The 15,863-nt window shown below is 32.3% G+C and overlaps 1 protein-coding gene and 2 non-coding genes across 3 annotated transcripts in view; all 3 read left to right on the forward strand.

Annotated features, from left to right (window-relative positions):
* The first annotated feature begins 6,383 nt into the window (after positions 1-6,383).
* Trnah-gug lies at positions 6,384-6,455 on the forward strand. Its single transcript has one exon. It is a non-coding gene; the product is annotated as a tRNA-His (tRNA).
* Positions 6,456-6,644: 189 nt separating this feature from the next.
* Trnan-guu lies at positions 6,645-6,718 on the forward strand. The gene has a single exon. It is a non-coding gene; the product is annotated as a tRNA-Asn (tRNA).
* Positions 6,719-7,482: 764 nt separating this feature from the next.
* LOC115889883 overlaps positions 7,483-15,863 on the forward strand; it is a 21,790-nt gene continuing 13,409 nt past the window's right edge. Inside the window, exons 1-2 of the mRNA XM_030909973.1 lie at positions 7,483-7,813; positions 11,548-11,750. Coding sequence (XP_030765833.1) covers positions 11,566-11,750 — 185 coding nt within the window. The 5' untranslated portion in view covers positions 7,483-7,813; positions 11,548-11,565. The remainder of the gene's footprint in view (positions 7,814-11,547; positions 11,751-15,863) is intronic.

The following is a 15,863-nucleotide window of genomic DNA, read 5'->3' on the forward strand; positions in this document are numbered from 1 at the left end:
TTTCGAAACACCCTGTATACATTTTTAAAAAATCTTAAAATATGTAAAGAAACAAAATAAAATATACGTGTTTAAGCGTTTTTTCGGAAACTTGACCGTTTTTAAATAAAAAATATTGTAATATTTGAGGGGTGGTTTCACCCTCTCGGAACTGGAATTTCGAAAAATCCCTTCTTAGCGAACCTCTACACCCTAGAATCAATCTGTATGCAAAAATTGAGCTTCTTACCATGAGTGGTTTGAGCAGGATCGTGATTAATCAGTATGTCAGTCACTTAAGGATTTTATATATTTGTATAGATTTTATATACTCGTGTTTCGTGTTATACTTTGTTTTTGGTTTTGGTAAAACATATACTGAGATGTGATCTTCCAATATGTTTAAAAAGAAAGACCTTTAACCAGTGTGTCATGTCTGTCCTCACGTATGGAGCTGAAACACCTTACTTATTGACAAAAAAGAACATACATAGAATACAGGTCATGCAACAGAAAATGGAAAGGTCCATGTTGGAAGTTTCACTTAGGGATAAAATACCCAATCATGCCATACGAAATCGACCAGAAGTAAGAGATGCGGTGATATCTGTCTTACATTTTAAATGGAATTGAGCAGGATAACAGATGGACGGTGAACAAAGAATCTTGTGGAGTGGAGAACAAGACACGAGGCCTATAGAAGCTAAAGATGTCCTCCTAGTCGATGGACAGATTATATTAAGAGAGTAGCTGGAAACTGGATTCAAATGGCACAAAGTTGAAAGAATAGGCTAGAGTTTGTTCAGCAGTAGACGGAATAAGCTAAATGATGATGATGATACTCGTGATCACAAAGCCAGCAAGTGATCTCTATTACTGTAAGCGATAATATTATACTCTTTTGTATAAAAACACTCATATAACTTTCAAAACACCTCATCGCAAATGCATTTTTTTTTTGTAGCAGAAAAATTCCATTATATCATTACAATTCCCCTAAATGGACAAGCCATATCTTATTTTAGATTGCACAAAAGCATAATAAGCTGCCAATGCAGCTTCTTCACTTACATTCTCCGAGAGAATCGCAACATTTTATCGATTTATGTCATTTTCCAAGCCAACTTGACGCCGTTTTTTCCGATATTTTTCTCACACAACAAAGGAACTCCAACAGTAAATAGAGATATTAAATGTGTTTCAGCAGAAAAGCAATTTCCCAACTGCCGCAGACATTTTATACCGAAGTTCAAATGTAAGTTAGCGTTCTATATTTCGTTGAAATAAAGCGTCAGTTCCCTGCTGGGAGTCTGAACAGTTGTTCTATGCAGTTTATGTGTATTTTTACAAAAGGTAAACAAATAATCGTGCGATCTGCCATTTGTTCCATTACATTTTCGGTGTCGTATTTCCCGACCAGATAGAAACATGTGTTCGATTGTTGTTTGATTTGGTTCGGTTTGGAAAATGTGGGAAGCAAAACAAATATAAGGGAATTTTGCACAAATCCTTTTAAGGCAGGTCTAGAATGCATTTTAAAACCGTGCAAAATATATATTTTTTAAATATACCGGGTGTTTTTTAAAAGTGGCTCACTCCTATATTTTTTTTATTTTTTTCAGATAAAAAAACAAAATTTAATATTAGTATATGACATAAATCAGGATCGATTGACGTATACAATCTTCCGGAGATACAAGTCATTTTTGTAAAGACTTAAATCAATATAACGTTACTTAAGTCTTTTTTTGACTTACTATAAGTCTTTTTTTTCTTACTTATGTCTTTTTTTACTAAAATCATGATAATCTGCAAGTTAAATCAGTAAAATTTCTCTCAAGTCAAGACAACCAGAATTTAATTTAATTGTTTTTTTTTAAATATTAATATTAATTTTCTTGTATTACCTATTAACCGATTTTTTTATTATCTATATTAATTTATTGTAGATAGATTAGAATAAAATATTATACAGGGTGTTTCAAAAAAATATGTGCTATCTCTCGTGGGGAGATTTATTTTTCATATCAACCAACATAGGTCCGATTCTGCTTTGTTTCGTAGCTACAGGGTGTTAAAGTCTTAATAATCTTTCGATTTATTATACTTTTCTTCCAAGTACTTTTAGTGATTCGAATGAAATTTTGAGGGCAAAAGTTACTATAAGTGCTACATATTTTAATGCTAAAAAAGTTTCTATAAATTCATCAGGGACGTACAGGGTGGGTCAAATTCGACGCTTTTAAATGGAAACACCCTTTTCTATAGGAGATAGACGAAAACTAATATCGGTGTCTGGAGCTCAATTTTCATGAAAAACATGATGGTGAAAACCGCACATCAATATCTGTTACCGTTTCGGAGTTACGGGGTGTTTTTCAAAAATGTGCATTTTTAACAAATCGCTGTAACTTTTTTGCTATGGAAAATTTTGTATTTCTATGAAAACATTTCCAAAGCACCTTTTTACGTAGAATTTAATGGTTTACGTATACTTTTTTTAAAATTAATAATTTAAGAGTTATCAACAGAAAAATTAATTTTTTATTTGGGACACCCTCTATATTTTTAATTAACTGAAAAGAATTTAAAATTACCTTTCCAAAAATATAGCACACTTGATATTTTGTTATAATCCCCTTTGAAATACAGAATTTTTAAAAGTTCGCCACTTTTAACTAGTAGGCTTTGGACCCCTTATTGATGATATGCCCTTAATGGAACTCGAAAACATATTTTTCCAGCAAGATGCACCGCCTCTGAACGCTGAAGTTATCAGCAAATTTTTGCAGCCAATTTCAAGAATAATTGAATAGCTAACCAAGATCCCAGCCGTTGGTCGTCGAGGCCCCCTGACTTAGTGCCCATGGATCTAATCCTATGGATATATTTGCGGAAGAATAAAGGTTCCTTATTCTTCCGTATAATCTAGACAAGAATTAGAAATACTTAGCAGTTATGAGAGGGTCTGTTTCACCCCTACTGAGTTAATGAATTCCGCGAGAAATGTTCAAAAACTGTCCCGTCTGTTCATAACAGAAGACGGTTGATATGTTGAACACCTGTAGCAAAATCTCATGTCTTGGTTTGCTATTTATTTTTATTGTTATTAGATATATTGGGTAAATATATTTTAAATTGTTATAAAATTCTGCATCTCTCATAGCAAATATTATTTTCGTTTTAATTGATGCTCACAGCTAGAATTTTTTTGCATTACAGCCGGTGCCCTTCATAGCCTACTTATTTAAAGCGTGCGAATTTTTATATACTCTATATCTCGAAGAGGAATGGAGCAAAATATCAAGTGTGTTATATTTTTGGAAAGATAATTTTAAATTCTTTTCAATAAATTAAAAATATACAGGGTGTCCCATGTAAAAAATCAAATTTTCTGTTGATAATTCTTAAATTATTAATTTTAAAAAAATTATACTGAAACCATTAAATTCTACGTAAAAAGGTGCTTTGGAAATGTTTTCATAAAAATACAAAATTTTCCATAGCAAAAAAGTTACAGCGATTTGTTAAAATTGCATATTTTTGATAAACACCCCGTAACTCCGAAACGGTAACAGATATCGATATGCGGTTTTCACCATCATGTTTTTGATGAGAATTGAGCTCCAGACACCGATATTAGTTTTCGTCTATCTCCTATAGAAAAGGGTGTTTCCATTTAAAAGCGTCGAATTTGACCCACTCTGTACATATGAGCTATCACTGGAATATTTTTCAAAAAAAAAATCATGTGCGCCATTGACTTTTTACTTTTGATATAAAAATTGTGTAGGCCTATTAATGCCAATTAAAAGTTATCTCTCGATATTTTGTCGAATTCGGCCTTCTTCATCCGATAAAACGCAATTTTATTAATCACAATTAATAAAATTAAAATAAAAATAAAATTAATAAATTGTATATTTTACCTAATTAATTATGAAATATTATTACCATTATTTATTATTACTATTAGTCCAACCTACAGCAATTTCAAATAAAAAAATAATGGTATTTATAATAATTACAAAAAAACTAATTTTAAAAAGTTTAACATCCTGTAACTCCAAAACTATGCATTTCCATACCCATGTTTATAAGAACTTTTTGTATATCTTTTGATGAGGAATCATTGAGTACTTATTTAAAACTTTCGCAAGTTAATGATATTATTTTTTTTTAAAGGTTATTAGACTTGGATCAAGGCAAATTAATAAAATTGCGTTCAATCTCATCAAGGAGGGCGAAATCGACAAAATATCAAGAGACCACTTTTAATCGACATTAAACTGCTTACACTATTTCGCTAACAAGAGAAAAATAAGTCAGTGGCGTACATGCATTTTTTTTGAAAAATATTCCAGTGATAACCCATATGCACGTCCCTGGTGAATATGCGTCGACAATTTTTTAGGTTTAAAATATGTCGCATTTATAGTAACTTTTACCCTCAATATTTTATTTGAAACGCTAAAGGTACTTCGAAGAAAATTATTATAAATCAAAAAAATATTAAAACTTGAACACCCTGTAGCTACGAAACAACGCAGAATCGGACCTATATATTGATATGAAATATCAATCTTATTTTACCGTGAGGAATCTCCCCACGAGAGTTGGCACATGTTTTTTGAAACACCCTGTATAAACAACTATAATAAACAATAAAAAAATAGTCATAAGTAAAGGACATAATCAAGGACATAAAAACGCAAATATAAAAACATCAACAACTTAAATAAAATTAAATTTCGTGGTACTTTGTACAGGTTGTCCCATTTTTGTGTTTTACAGGGTTTCTAGTTTATGAGCAGCAGTACAAAGGTGCGATTTTCACAGTTGCTACTTTTTTATGAAACTAAAGATGGTAAAAACATATTATATTTGATGCCGCTGTTAAAAATTTACATTAAAAATATATAAAAAAGACGAAAGAAGAATCTTTTCTAAAAAGACTCAAATCTCATAAAAGACTTAAATCTTTTGTAAAATGACTTAAGTCATTAAAAAAAGATTTAAATCTTTTTTAACGCTTAATATTTTTTTGCTAAAAAGACAAATCTTTTTTTAATGACTTTAATCTTTTTCTATTTTAGAATAAAGATTACATCACAATTAAAAATTATGTAAGACAAATAATTTAATAAAATACATATTAGGATATTATCGATTGTTTTTAACATGCATACTATCTCTTCTCCTTCACCATTTTGTCAACAAAGCTCATTATTGTACGTGTAAGCGAATTTGTGTTTGGTATATTGAAGATTGTAATAATTTGGAAATTTCACAACACAAAAAATACTGTATAATTCCAATAAATCGTTTTTTGATAATTAATCACGCTAAAATCATAAGATCATAAGTCCTGTTCGAGCAATTCGATTTAATTAGTTTCTGCCTATAAGTCCTAATTAAAACTTCGGGAAACGCCTAATTAGGAGTTCGAAAAGCTCGTCGAAGAGGGGAAACTCCTCCACCTTAGAATTAGCCAACTTATTCTCGCTCTGTACGTATTTCTACAAGTCGGCAATTAAAGTTTTAGTACTCTCCATAGTTCTAAGTTTTGCGAGAGCAATTTGAAACAAATTCTAGACGGATAGAGAAATTAAAACATAGATCGGTCAATTTAACTTGGGCAAGGATATCTGTAATCTGTATAAAAAAATTCTAAAACTTTTTTTTTATTTTTATGTATTGATATAATAATTTTGTATATTGCTTTTGTTTATGGCGTATAAAATTTTAATATAATTATCAAAACGCACTATGCAGGCCTATAATTTGTATTTTAAATTAATGGTACCATACGATAAAAAAAAACAGTGTCAAAAATTATTTTTGGTAAAATTTTGAAAACCACTTTCTGGATTGTTTTCTTGTAAATTTAATCTAATACCTATGTTGCCATATTATCAAGAAATTATGTTTTTTAACTGAAAACTAAAAAAATTTCAAAAAAATTTTTAAAAAAATTTCGAATTTTCAAAATTTTCTTTTTGCGAAAAAAACCTCATAGGCGTGTTTCTGGGATTGAACTATACTACCAGTTAAAATATTTGCACTTATTTCTGGGACACCCTATATCTATTGCTTTGCGAAGTTTTGACAATGTTGCAGCAATCAAATTTTGCTTGTTGGGTTACATGTAAAGGAGGAAAAAAATGAGGAAAAACCACAAATTTTAAACGCTATTTTTTTAAACCCCCCTGTCGTATTAAATTTATATAATTATATATTAATACATCAGGAAATTTGTATAAAATAACGATTCTTAATTCAAAAATCAGCGAGTTCCAATCAATAAATAAATATTTATTACAAAATATGTATATTATAATCAGAAGAACACCTACACTGGCTTTAAATACGTTCAGATATAATTCACCTCCAATCCCTCGATAGCCGTGATCGTCTAGTGGTTAGGACCCTACGTTGTGGCCGTAGTAACCCAGGTTCGAATCCTGGTCACGGCAGTGTCGCACACTGTCACGGTGAGGGTAACTTTTTTATTTTTTTTTACCATCTAATATAAAATTAATTTATTTATAAATATTAATTTCACACTTATCTGCAAAATTTGATCGTATATTATTATTTTTTCTCTCTTTTAGTTGTTCTATTACATTCAGATTAAATAGCAGTGAAAGAAAATAGTTACCCATGCCTCCGTGGCGCAATTGGCTAGCGCGTTCGGCTGTTAACCGAAAGGTTGGTGGTTCGAGCCCACCCGGGGGCGTAACTTTTTTATTTTTTTTTATGTACAATATTAATCAAATCTAATATTTCCAACGAGAAAAAATATTTATTACGAAATAATAACAATAAAATTTTAATAAAACTATTATTGAGACTATTATCATCATTCAATCATCATTACCAAATTATTGTCATTGGGTCAACTAGTTACTGTAAAAGATTATAAATCACTATTGTTAATTAAATTTGTTGTTTCTACTATACAGGGTGGTCCCAAATACCAATTTTCATCCAAATATTCACGTTATTATTTGGAAAATATCGAAATAAAAATGAAACAATGAAACTTCTACACCCTATATCTCCGAAACTAAGTATTTTGGGTCATACATGTATACGAACTTTTTTACTTATTTTTATCTGCAGAATATGCTGCCGAAGTTTCCGGAATACAGTTCAGACCACCCTGTATAATTTATTTATTGAATTTTATGATAATTATTAAATTATCCTAATGATTTTTTTGTAATTTGTACTAACTCCACTCTTTTATTTTTTGTAAGCAAACTCAAAAATACTCCAATAAATACCAAATAAGTATTTCTCAAGTTTACTCCACTGACAAAGAAGTACCAAACAATTTTAATCAAAACTTTTTGATCTTATTGCCGGTACTCGAAATAATGGTACCACCACCGCGGTACGACCCATTGCTGAAGTTGACCTCTGGCCGTCGCCGTGTTGCTCTTAAACGGCCACATTTGGCAACGCCGCCGGAACCGGGGCCACTAAACCTAAGAACAACCGGAGGCTGAAAAGATCCGAACCCGCGGTCCGGTACCACCTCAGATTTACCTGAAAATATCACCCGTTACGCTTTTGTTTTGCTATAGACATGAGCCTGCTAGACGATCTTCGCGGTGTAAAATTACCCATGTAGTACTCGAAAAGTACTGAAATCTTCGTATTTTTCTTATTTTAAGTAGTACCAGTTTCGCCGGGTGACATTTTTCGGCGTTGCCATTGTTTTTTTCTTCTTGAATTTTTCTTGTATATAAACAAAGGTGTTTTGGTTGTGTTTATTGTGGTAGTACCTACGTGAGGATAATTTAAACCAACAGTACTAAAAATTACGGTAAGTACTTGGATAAAGAAATAACGTATAAGTTATCATAAGAGTTATTTAATACGTAATTTGATAGATAACGTGTCTCGTAGTACTTGTATACATGGTAGTACCACAGTTATACTGTGGTACTACAGACTCGGTTAATCGGGTAATGTAAGATTTCATTCATTGATTACTGGTTTTTAATTGATGCAATTGGACGTTATTAATACTGGTTTGAAATAGTAAAAACCAGTGGCGTAACAATCTATTTTCAGTGTGAGATTTTACCAGAAGAGAACAACCGTTCTTCTCTGATTTTAATGGGTCAACAGAGATTTCGTTTAATCTATAGTATGTCTAGTGAAAGAATATATGACAGTGGCAGTCCTCCTTGATTGTCATTTTAATTAAAAAGTAGACTATACCGGGTGCGTCTCAAAAGTGGCTCACCCCCTATAACTTTTTTATTATTTCAGATAAAAAAACGAGATTTGGTATGTTAGTATATGACATAAATTGGGATTGATTGACGTATTCAATTGTTTTTGGTCACTTCCTGTTTCACCGGACATGACTACTATTTTTGATTTTTAAATGGCGCCCCTGTTATATTTTTACTTTATTCGATAGAAAATGATATTCTGAATAGAATGACGTATCGTATGTCAACTTTTGAAATTCTCGCTTAATAAAAAACCGTATTTTAAATCTCAGTCTAGAGTGCCATGGCTATGTTAAAAATACAAAAAATTCCCAAATCGTATTTTTAATCATATTTGAATTTTTTCAAATGGAACGAGGGTGGCTCATTAGCATATTTGGAAAAAGCATTTTTTTGCGAATAATTTGATACCATACACTTGGTATTTCAAGTCAAATTTTCGTTACGAACCGCAAGTTATAATTTCAAATAAACCATATGCAAAAATGTCAAAAGTTGACATATGATATGTCATTCTATTCAGAGTGTTATTTTCTATTGAATAAAGTAAAAAAATACCGAGGGTGTCATTTAAAAATCAAAAGTTGTAGTCATTTCCGGTTAAACAGGAAGTGGCCGAAAACAATCGAATACATCAATTAATCCCAATTTAGGTTATATACTAACATACCAAATCTCGTTTTTTATCTGAAAAAATAAAAAAGTTATAGGGGGTGAGCCACTTTTGAGACGCACCCGGTATATTTTCCCTATAATTTTTTTGTAAGTCATCTGCCGGAATCATATATGCATGCTATTTTTTAGGACAATTTGTTTAAAAAAAACCTGTCCTTTAGCCCTTGTGAACTTTGTCCTTGAACCCTATAGAGTATGTTATACCAAATTATTCGTAAAAAATGCTTTTTCCATATATGTTAATGAGTCACCCTCGTTCTATTTTAAAAATACGATTTTTTCCAAAGCTCCTTGATTAAAAATTAAGGGTTTTAACACAGCCATGGCACCCTAGATTTAAATTTAAATGCTATTTTTTTAAATTAAAGATATTTAAAAAAAGTTGACATATGATAATATTATGTCGTTCAGAATGTCATTTTCTATCATATAAAGTAAAAAAATATCGAGGATATCATCTAAAAATTAAAAGTTATGGTAATTTCCAGTGAAACAGGAAGTGACCGAATGTTTGTAATTTAACACGCCAATCAGTCTAGACTTATGTCATATTTTAACATATCATAAATATTTCGTTTTTTTATCTGAAAAAAATATAAAAGTTATAGGGATGAGCCTTTGAAAAGGTATTTTCCGTTAACGTTGTAATTTTCCCTATAGCTTGAATTTTTTTAAGTGCAAGCTAGAAACACTTGAATTTTTGGTAAAAATAAGTGGAATTCAGTGGGTGGTCGATAGTGGTCCCGCTATTAGAACTCATTTGAATTCAAAAATCGATATCTCGAAATCTATTAGAAATGATAGATTGTAGTTTTTTCAAGAGCTTTATTAATATTTCTGCTGTATTTTCTTTGTAGACAGTATGTGAAAATCTTCATCAATAAAAAAATTACGCGATTGCTGAAAATTGCTATGCTCTAAAAGTAAATGGATGTATTGTTTACAATTTTTGAATGGAAAAAATCAACCTTATCGAATTTTTCTTATGTAAACATATTGTAAAATATTCGATCTTAGAAATAAAAAAAAATTCAATATCTAAAGTGGTTCTTGAGTTATGGTCTGTTATGTGTTGTGAGTTTTTAAATTATCGCGATTACTGACGTTTTCTCGTTATAAAAAAAAAGACACCCTAACGATATCCTTATAATTCCATTTCAGATGCTCAGAAACATGTCTAATGATTTTATCTAGTTATCTCTTGAAAAAAAAAGTCTTTTAAAAATAAGCGGTTTGCGATAGTGATTTTACTTTACTTGATAGGGAAAGGTGCATCGGCAACGCCGCAACAGCACACCGTCGCGCGTCGCGTCGGTGGGTCGCATTTCTCTCACTCCGACTTAATAAAATCCCTATGCGATTTACTTCCACACATGTAAATGCCGACCCAAAAGTAACAGTTGCCAGCACGGTATAAAAAAATGTATGGTAAAAATTGTCAGTAGCATTATTGTTATAATACACTGAAGTTGGAGAACTCAAGTGTGGTAGGAGATTTTTATTGAGATGAAGGAAAGGGGAATAGATGTAAAGATATTTGAGTTAGATGATAACAGGGTGTTCAAAATAAATTTATGAATTTCGGCTATTTAAAAGTAAAAAATCACAGTTTTTAAATGGCACATCATATATGTATACTATTATCTACCGCGTGCGTCTCAATAGTGGCTTCAGATAAAAAAACACGATATTTGGTATGTTAGTATATGACAAATATAAGAATTGATTAACGTATTCAATTGTTTTTGGTCACTTCCTGTTTCACCGGAAATAACTACAACATTTGGTTTTTAAATGGTACTCTCACTATATTTCTACTTTATGACTTTCTGAATAGAATGATATATCATATGTCAACTTTTGTCATTTTTGCATATGGTTTATCTGAATTTGTATCGGGCGTTTCATAACGACAATTTGATTCAAAATACCAAGAGTGTGGTACCAAATTATTCGGGAAAAAATGCTATTTCCAAATTTAATATATGCTAATGAGCTACCCTTGTTCCATTTGAAAAAATTAAGATGATTAAAAAAACTATTAGGGCATCTTTTAACCGGTCAGGACAAGATGCGAAAAACATTAGATGATCAAATCTATTTTTCCAAGGCTTCTTGATTAAAAATTAGTATTTTTAACACAACCATGGCACTCTGGATTAAAATTTAAAATACGATTTTATTTTAAGCGAAAATATTAAAACTTGACATAATGATAATATGTCATTCTATTTAGAGTATCATTCTATCGAATAAAGTAGAAATATACCGAGGTTTCCATTTAAAATTCAAAAGTTGTAGTCGTTTCCGGTAAAACAAGAAGTGGCCAAAAACAATTGAATACGTGAATCAATCCTAATTTATGTCATATCCTAACATACCAAATGTCATTTTTTTATCTGAAAAAATAAAAAAGTTATAGGAGTGAGCCATTTTCGAGACGCACTCGGTATTTTAATAGAAACTAAAATGAAAATTCTATAGAACTATTTAAAACATTATTCTTCATTATCATGTATACAGTCTTCAAACAAACTTTAAAATGTTTTGAAAAATTTCACCCCCTGCAATTCTGGAAACTATAAAAATCACAATCTCCTTCCTTTAATTCAGTATTTTGGTAAAGAATTTCTTCTTTCAGATAATAAGGGCGTTAAAAATGGGGTCCCGCGTAGGGGGGATAAACACGTCCGAACTCCCCGCTGACAAGGCTCTGGCGGGAGTGCCCCGACTCCTGGACGATCTCCAGAGACTGTCCGAAGACACCGACTCTGCGGACATCGTTTTCATGTTAGGCAGGGACGAGGAGAGGATGTACGCGCACAGGATCATCCTGATGGCCAGGTCAGTATACACTTTTATTTATTTTTTGGATGACGCCAGTTTAGAGAATCACAATTTTACATATTGTCTATACTTTTGTGGCGAATTCCAACCCCCAACTAACTACCCCAAGCAGCATTTAGACGTCGGGACAACGTTGTGTCACGCGACCAAACGTCGGGGCGCAACGTCAGCACAACCTCGTGCCAACCCTAGTCTGCACTAGTTTGGAGAATAATTTTTGGGTCGAAACGACGTTGGATACCGACGTTGGCTAGAAGCCTAATTTAGTACAAACTGCAACGTTGTTTAAAATCCTAATTCACAGAAATACAAAACTAATATGGCGTCTAAGTCGCGTTTTATCCTAAATTGGGATAATATAGTAAAAATATTATTTTTATGATTTAGTTAGAGACATATGTCAGATGGCAGTGAAGGAAAACAAAACAAAAATATTTAAGTGTGGGGGATGTTTGAAGATCATAATTATTGAAACACTTTAACCGACTCTGTAACTCGTTACCCAAGGCAAAAAAGTTAAACGCAAACAACTTTATTGATAAATGTATTGTTTCTGCTTTGAAAAATACTAATGGGCCTTAAAATTAAAGAAGTTTTATAAATTTCCTTGAATTTTTTTTTTATTAAAATGAGAATAATTTATTCGCAGTCGAAAAAATTGTTTCCGCGTGTTTTTTAGGGTCAAATATTTCAAGTTAATGTATTCAAAAAGCAGGAATTGCTACTTTAGGAACGAAACATTTTCTTATTTAACAACATGGCGGCTTTCACTTTGTTGTTTTAGAGATTAAGATGGAGTAGTTCGAGTGGTCGCATACTGGACTAATAAAGTCGCAGTTCGGCCTTAACAGGTAGTATACTAGTCGCAAGATTGCCTAATTTAGTCATCCTAGAGTCTAGCTTGTGCCGCCCTCTATAATCTAAATAAACGAGGGAGCGGATAAACTATCGGTAATATATGTCGATGTATATTTAACTTTAGTTTTATATGTACTTTTCTTATGTCCCATTTTAATTAAGTTTTTTTTTATAAAAACAAAAACAGCACTGAACTGTCTGACTGAACAGAACAATGAAGTGAAAATTTAAGATTTAAGGTTATGGTTCAATACAATACAGTTGCAAAAAGGTAGTGACTCGACGTCCTACCAACGTAAGAATAAGGAAATCTAAACAACGTTGGAATTAGTAAAACAGACGACGTTTGCATAATGTTGGAATAGGTCCTGAAACTGACGTCGGAAAACTCTATATTGTCCAACGTTGTAACTACGTTGTCCGAATCACCCTAAAGATCACTTAAGCAAAAAGGTTAGAAGACAACGTTTATTCGACGTCGCAGAAGCTTCTACTTTGCTGTAGTACTAGTCCAACGTCGGCACAACGTTATAAAAACGTTTAAATTTATTTTAATACCGAAGGTAGGGAGCTAACTATTTTTTGTAACTAATCCAACGTTGTGTTTAGTAAACATGTGGTCGCAAGTCGTGAAAATGCTACTTGGGACACTAAAGAAGAAATCTAGAAAATAAAAAGTTAAAAATATTTTGATAATTGATTTTTGTAAACATGATTTTGAGACAAAAACAAGACAAACTTGCGACAAAAAATGGGGAATTCTGACAAGACAAACTTGAGACAAATTGTCCACACCGCAAGGACAAAAGTACAACAAAGTCAAAAGTTTAGTTGTTGCGAATGAGTTTTATTAACATATTATGTGTGATTTGACTGGTTTCCTACTGTTTGCAGCACATGCCATCCACACTGCACCGACAACTTGTAAAATATACGAAAAAAACATAGACACTTTTGATCTTTATCGACTCGAGACGGGGCATTGAAAAGTCTCCGAATTTTAAAACAAAACAAAAACGAGACAAAAATGTCGCGAAAATGTATTGGATTTGTCGAAATTTTGTCGCAAAACATAAAGGTTTCTATCTTCTCGTTGTTTTGTCTGCTTGATCTGGGCCCGGCATTAGAGGAGCTATTTAAGAATAAACTCACAGACTCAAGCCAATTGATTGAATGTAATAAACCAAACTAAGTAAGGACAGTACGCCTTAAAATTGCATTGCTGTCCCAACTAGCAAATATAGTTCCCAGTCCTTTTTAAAATGTCACTGCCCCTAAAGTATAGTTCCTAGACCCACTCTGCCACTTAAAATGTTACTCTATAAGGAATAGTTACTTTGAAGTATATTTCGAGAGTGACCGGTTAGTCCCTATCTACCATAACCGTGGAAAATAAACACCCCGATTGCAAGTCGCAAACATGTAATTTAAAGAAATGGCTGGAACTACCCGAATCTTCGAATATGACACCATAAAAGACCAAAAACTTTATAGTAACTTTTCAAAGTAGGGGTTACCAACAAGTGCTACCATAACGCCTCCATTAAGTTTTTGTTACTTTATAGTAACAATTTAAGTTACGCGGTAGTCGCGGCCACGACACCTAGTTACTTCTAATTTATAGTAGCATTGAAAGTAGCAAAATGGTTACTGCTACCTTCCTAGGTCACTAAAGTAGCCGTCGCTCATCCATTGCCACTAAAAAGTCACGGGGGTCAAAAACGGCTACTTTATAGTGACCGTAACTTAATATACCCTAATAAATATAATCGCCTCAGATTGCATAGTGTGCTGCTCTATTTTAGTGTTTTCTTTTACTTGCCCTTTTAAAATCCCTAAGGTGAATAAAAAGAAATTTAAATATTCTAGTACTTTCTACCGAAGAATTAAACAAAAGGAATCACAGCGAGCCGATGCATTAACATCAGAAACAAAAACTACATCTTTCTATACATGATGATGATGAACATCATAAATCAGTTAGTGACTGAGACATTTTTGAAGCTGTTTCTGTAGATGAGTGTAGTGTTAGTTCATCTGAACCTGAATCTCAGAAGAGAACTAATTTGAGAACCAACAACAATATAAAACAAGACCTAAAAGAGTGGGCGTTAAAATACTCTATACCTCTTGTAGCTCTGAATAATATAGAAACACTTATAATAGAAAATGCACAATAAGTAAAAAATAACTTCAAAGGACAAGGCGGAACGTTATAGTGGCACCAATATGGAATGTATAGTCACCACCACCACGATCAGTGTAGCAACGCTCCAATTAAGTGGCAATTTGGTGGCGCAGGGAACTTTCTTGAAAAAATCACTTTATGGTTCCAAAGAATCGTTGACCATGTAGTTCCAAAAAAGTTTCTGTTTCTATAAAGTCGCCTTTGGATAGCTACAATTGTCACTTTATCAATCCGAAGATTTTAAAGGTCCAAACGGGTAGGGTTGGCCCGAGGGGTAAACACATAGGGCAAAAAGTGTACACCTACATCCTCAATCCTTAGTACATCCCCTACATCCTCCAGTACATCCTCGGTACATCCCCTACATCCTCGGTACATCCCCTACATCCTCGTACATCCCCTAGTACATCCTCTACATCCTCGGTACATCCACTACATCCTCGGTACATCCCCTGGAAATCCTCTCATGTGTACGCCATACATTTAGAATAATTTTCGTGATGAACCGTTTTACGTATCTAAAATACTTTTCGAGATATACTTATCTTGGACACACTGTATATATTTTTTTTAAATTTTATTTGAATGGTAAAAAGAAAGTTAAAATTTTAAACGCTATTATCTCCGAAACTATTAAATATATAAAAAAAAAGATGAAGCACCATTTCGACTTACATTTACTAGAGGGATATAAAAATTTACAGGGTGTTTTTTATTTAAAATAAAAAAATTAAGGTTACTTTACTTACGACGAAACCGGAATTGTTATTTATGTTAGAGCGATCTCCCACTTTATTACGAGCTTTATTATATGTATAACTACACAAAATTTCTCAAACCTCTACAATTTATTGGCTAGTAATATAGTTGACACCTAATATTTTTGTTGAATTCAAAAGGATAAAAAAATCAAAACCATTAAAAAAAATTATATAGGTCTCATCGAGGAATCAGAACTAAGGCACAACCACCATAAAATCTTGCCAGAGCTGTAACAATCTCGGCTATTATTGTGCCTACAACAATTCGCCGTTACTTTTATTATACAGGGTGAGTCTTAAATA

This window comes from Sitophilus oryzae, unplaced genomic scaffold (assembly GCF_002938485.1).
Source record: "Sitophilus oryzae breed Bouriz unplaced genomic scaffold, Soryzae_2.0 scaffold_857_pilon_pilon, whole genome shotgun sequence".
Lineage (NCBI taxonomy): Eukaryota > Metazoa > Arthropoda > Insecta > Coleoptera > Curculionidae > Sitophilus > Sitophilus oryzae.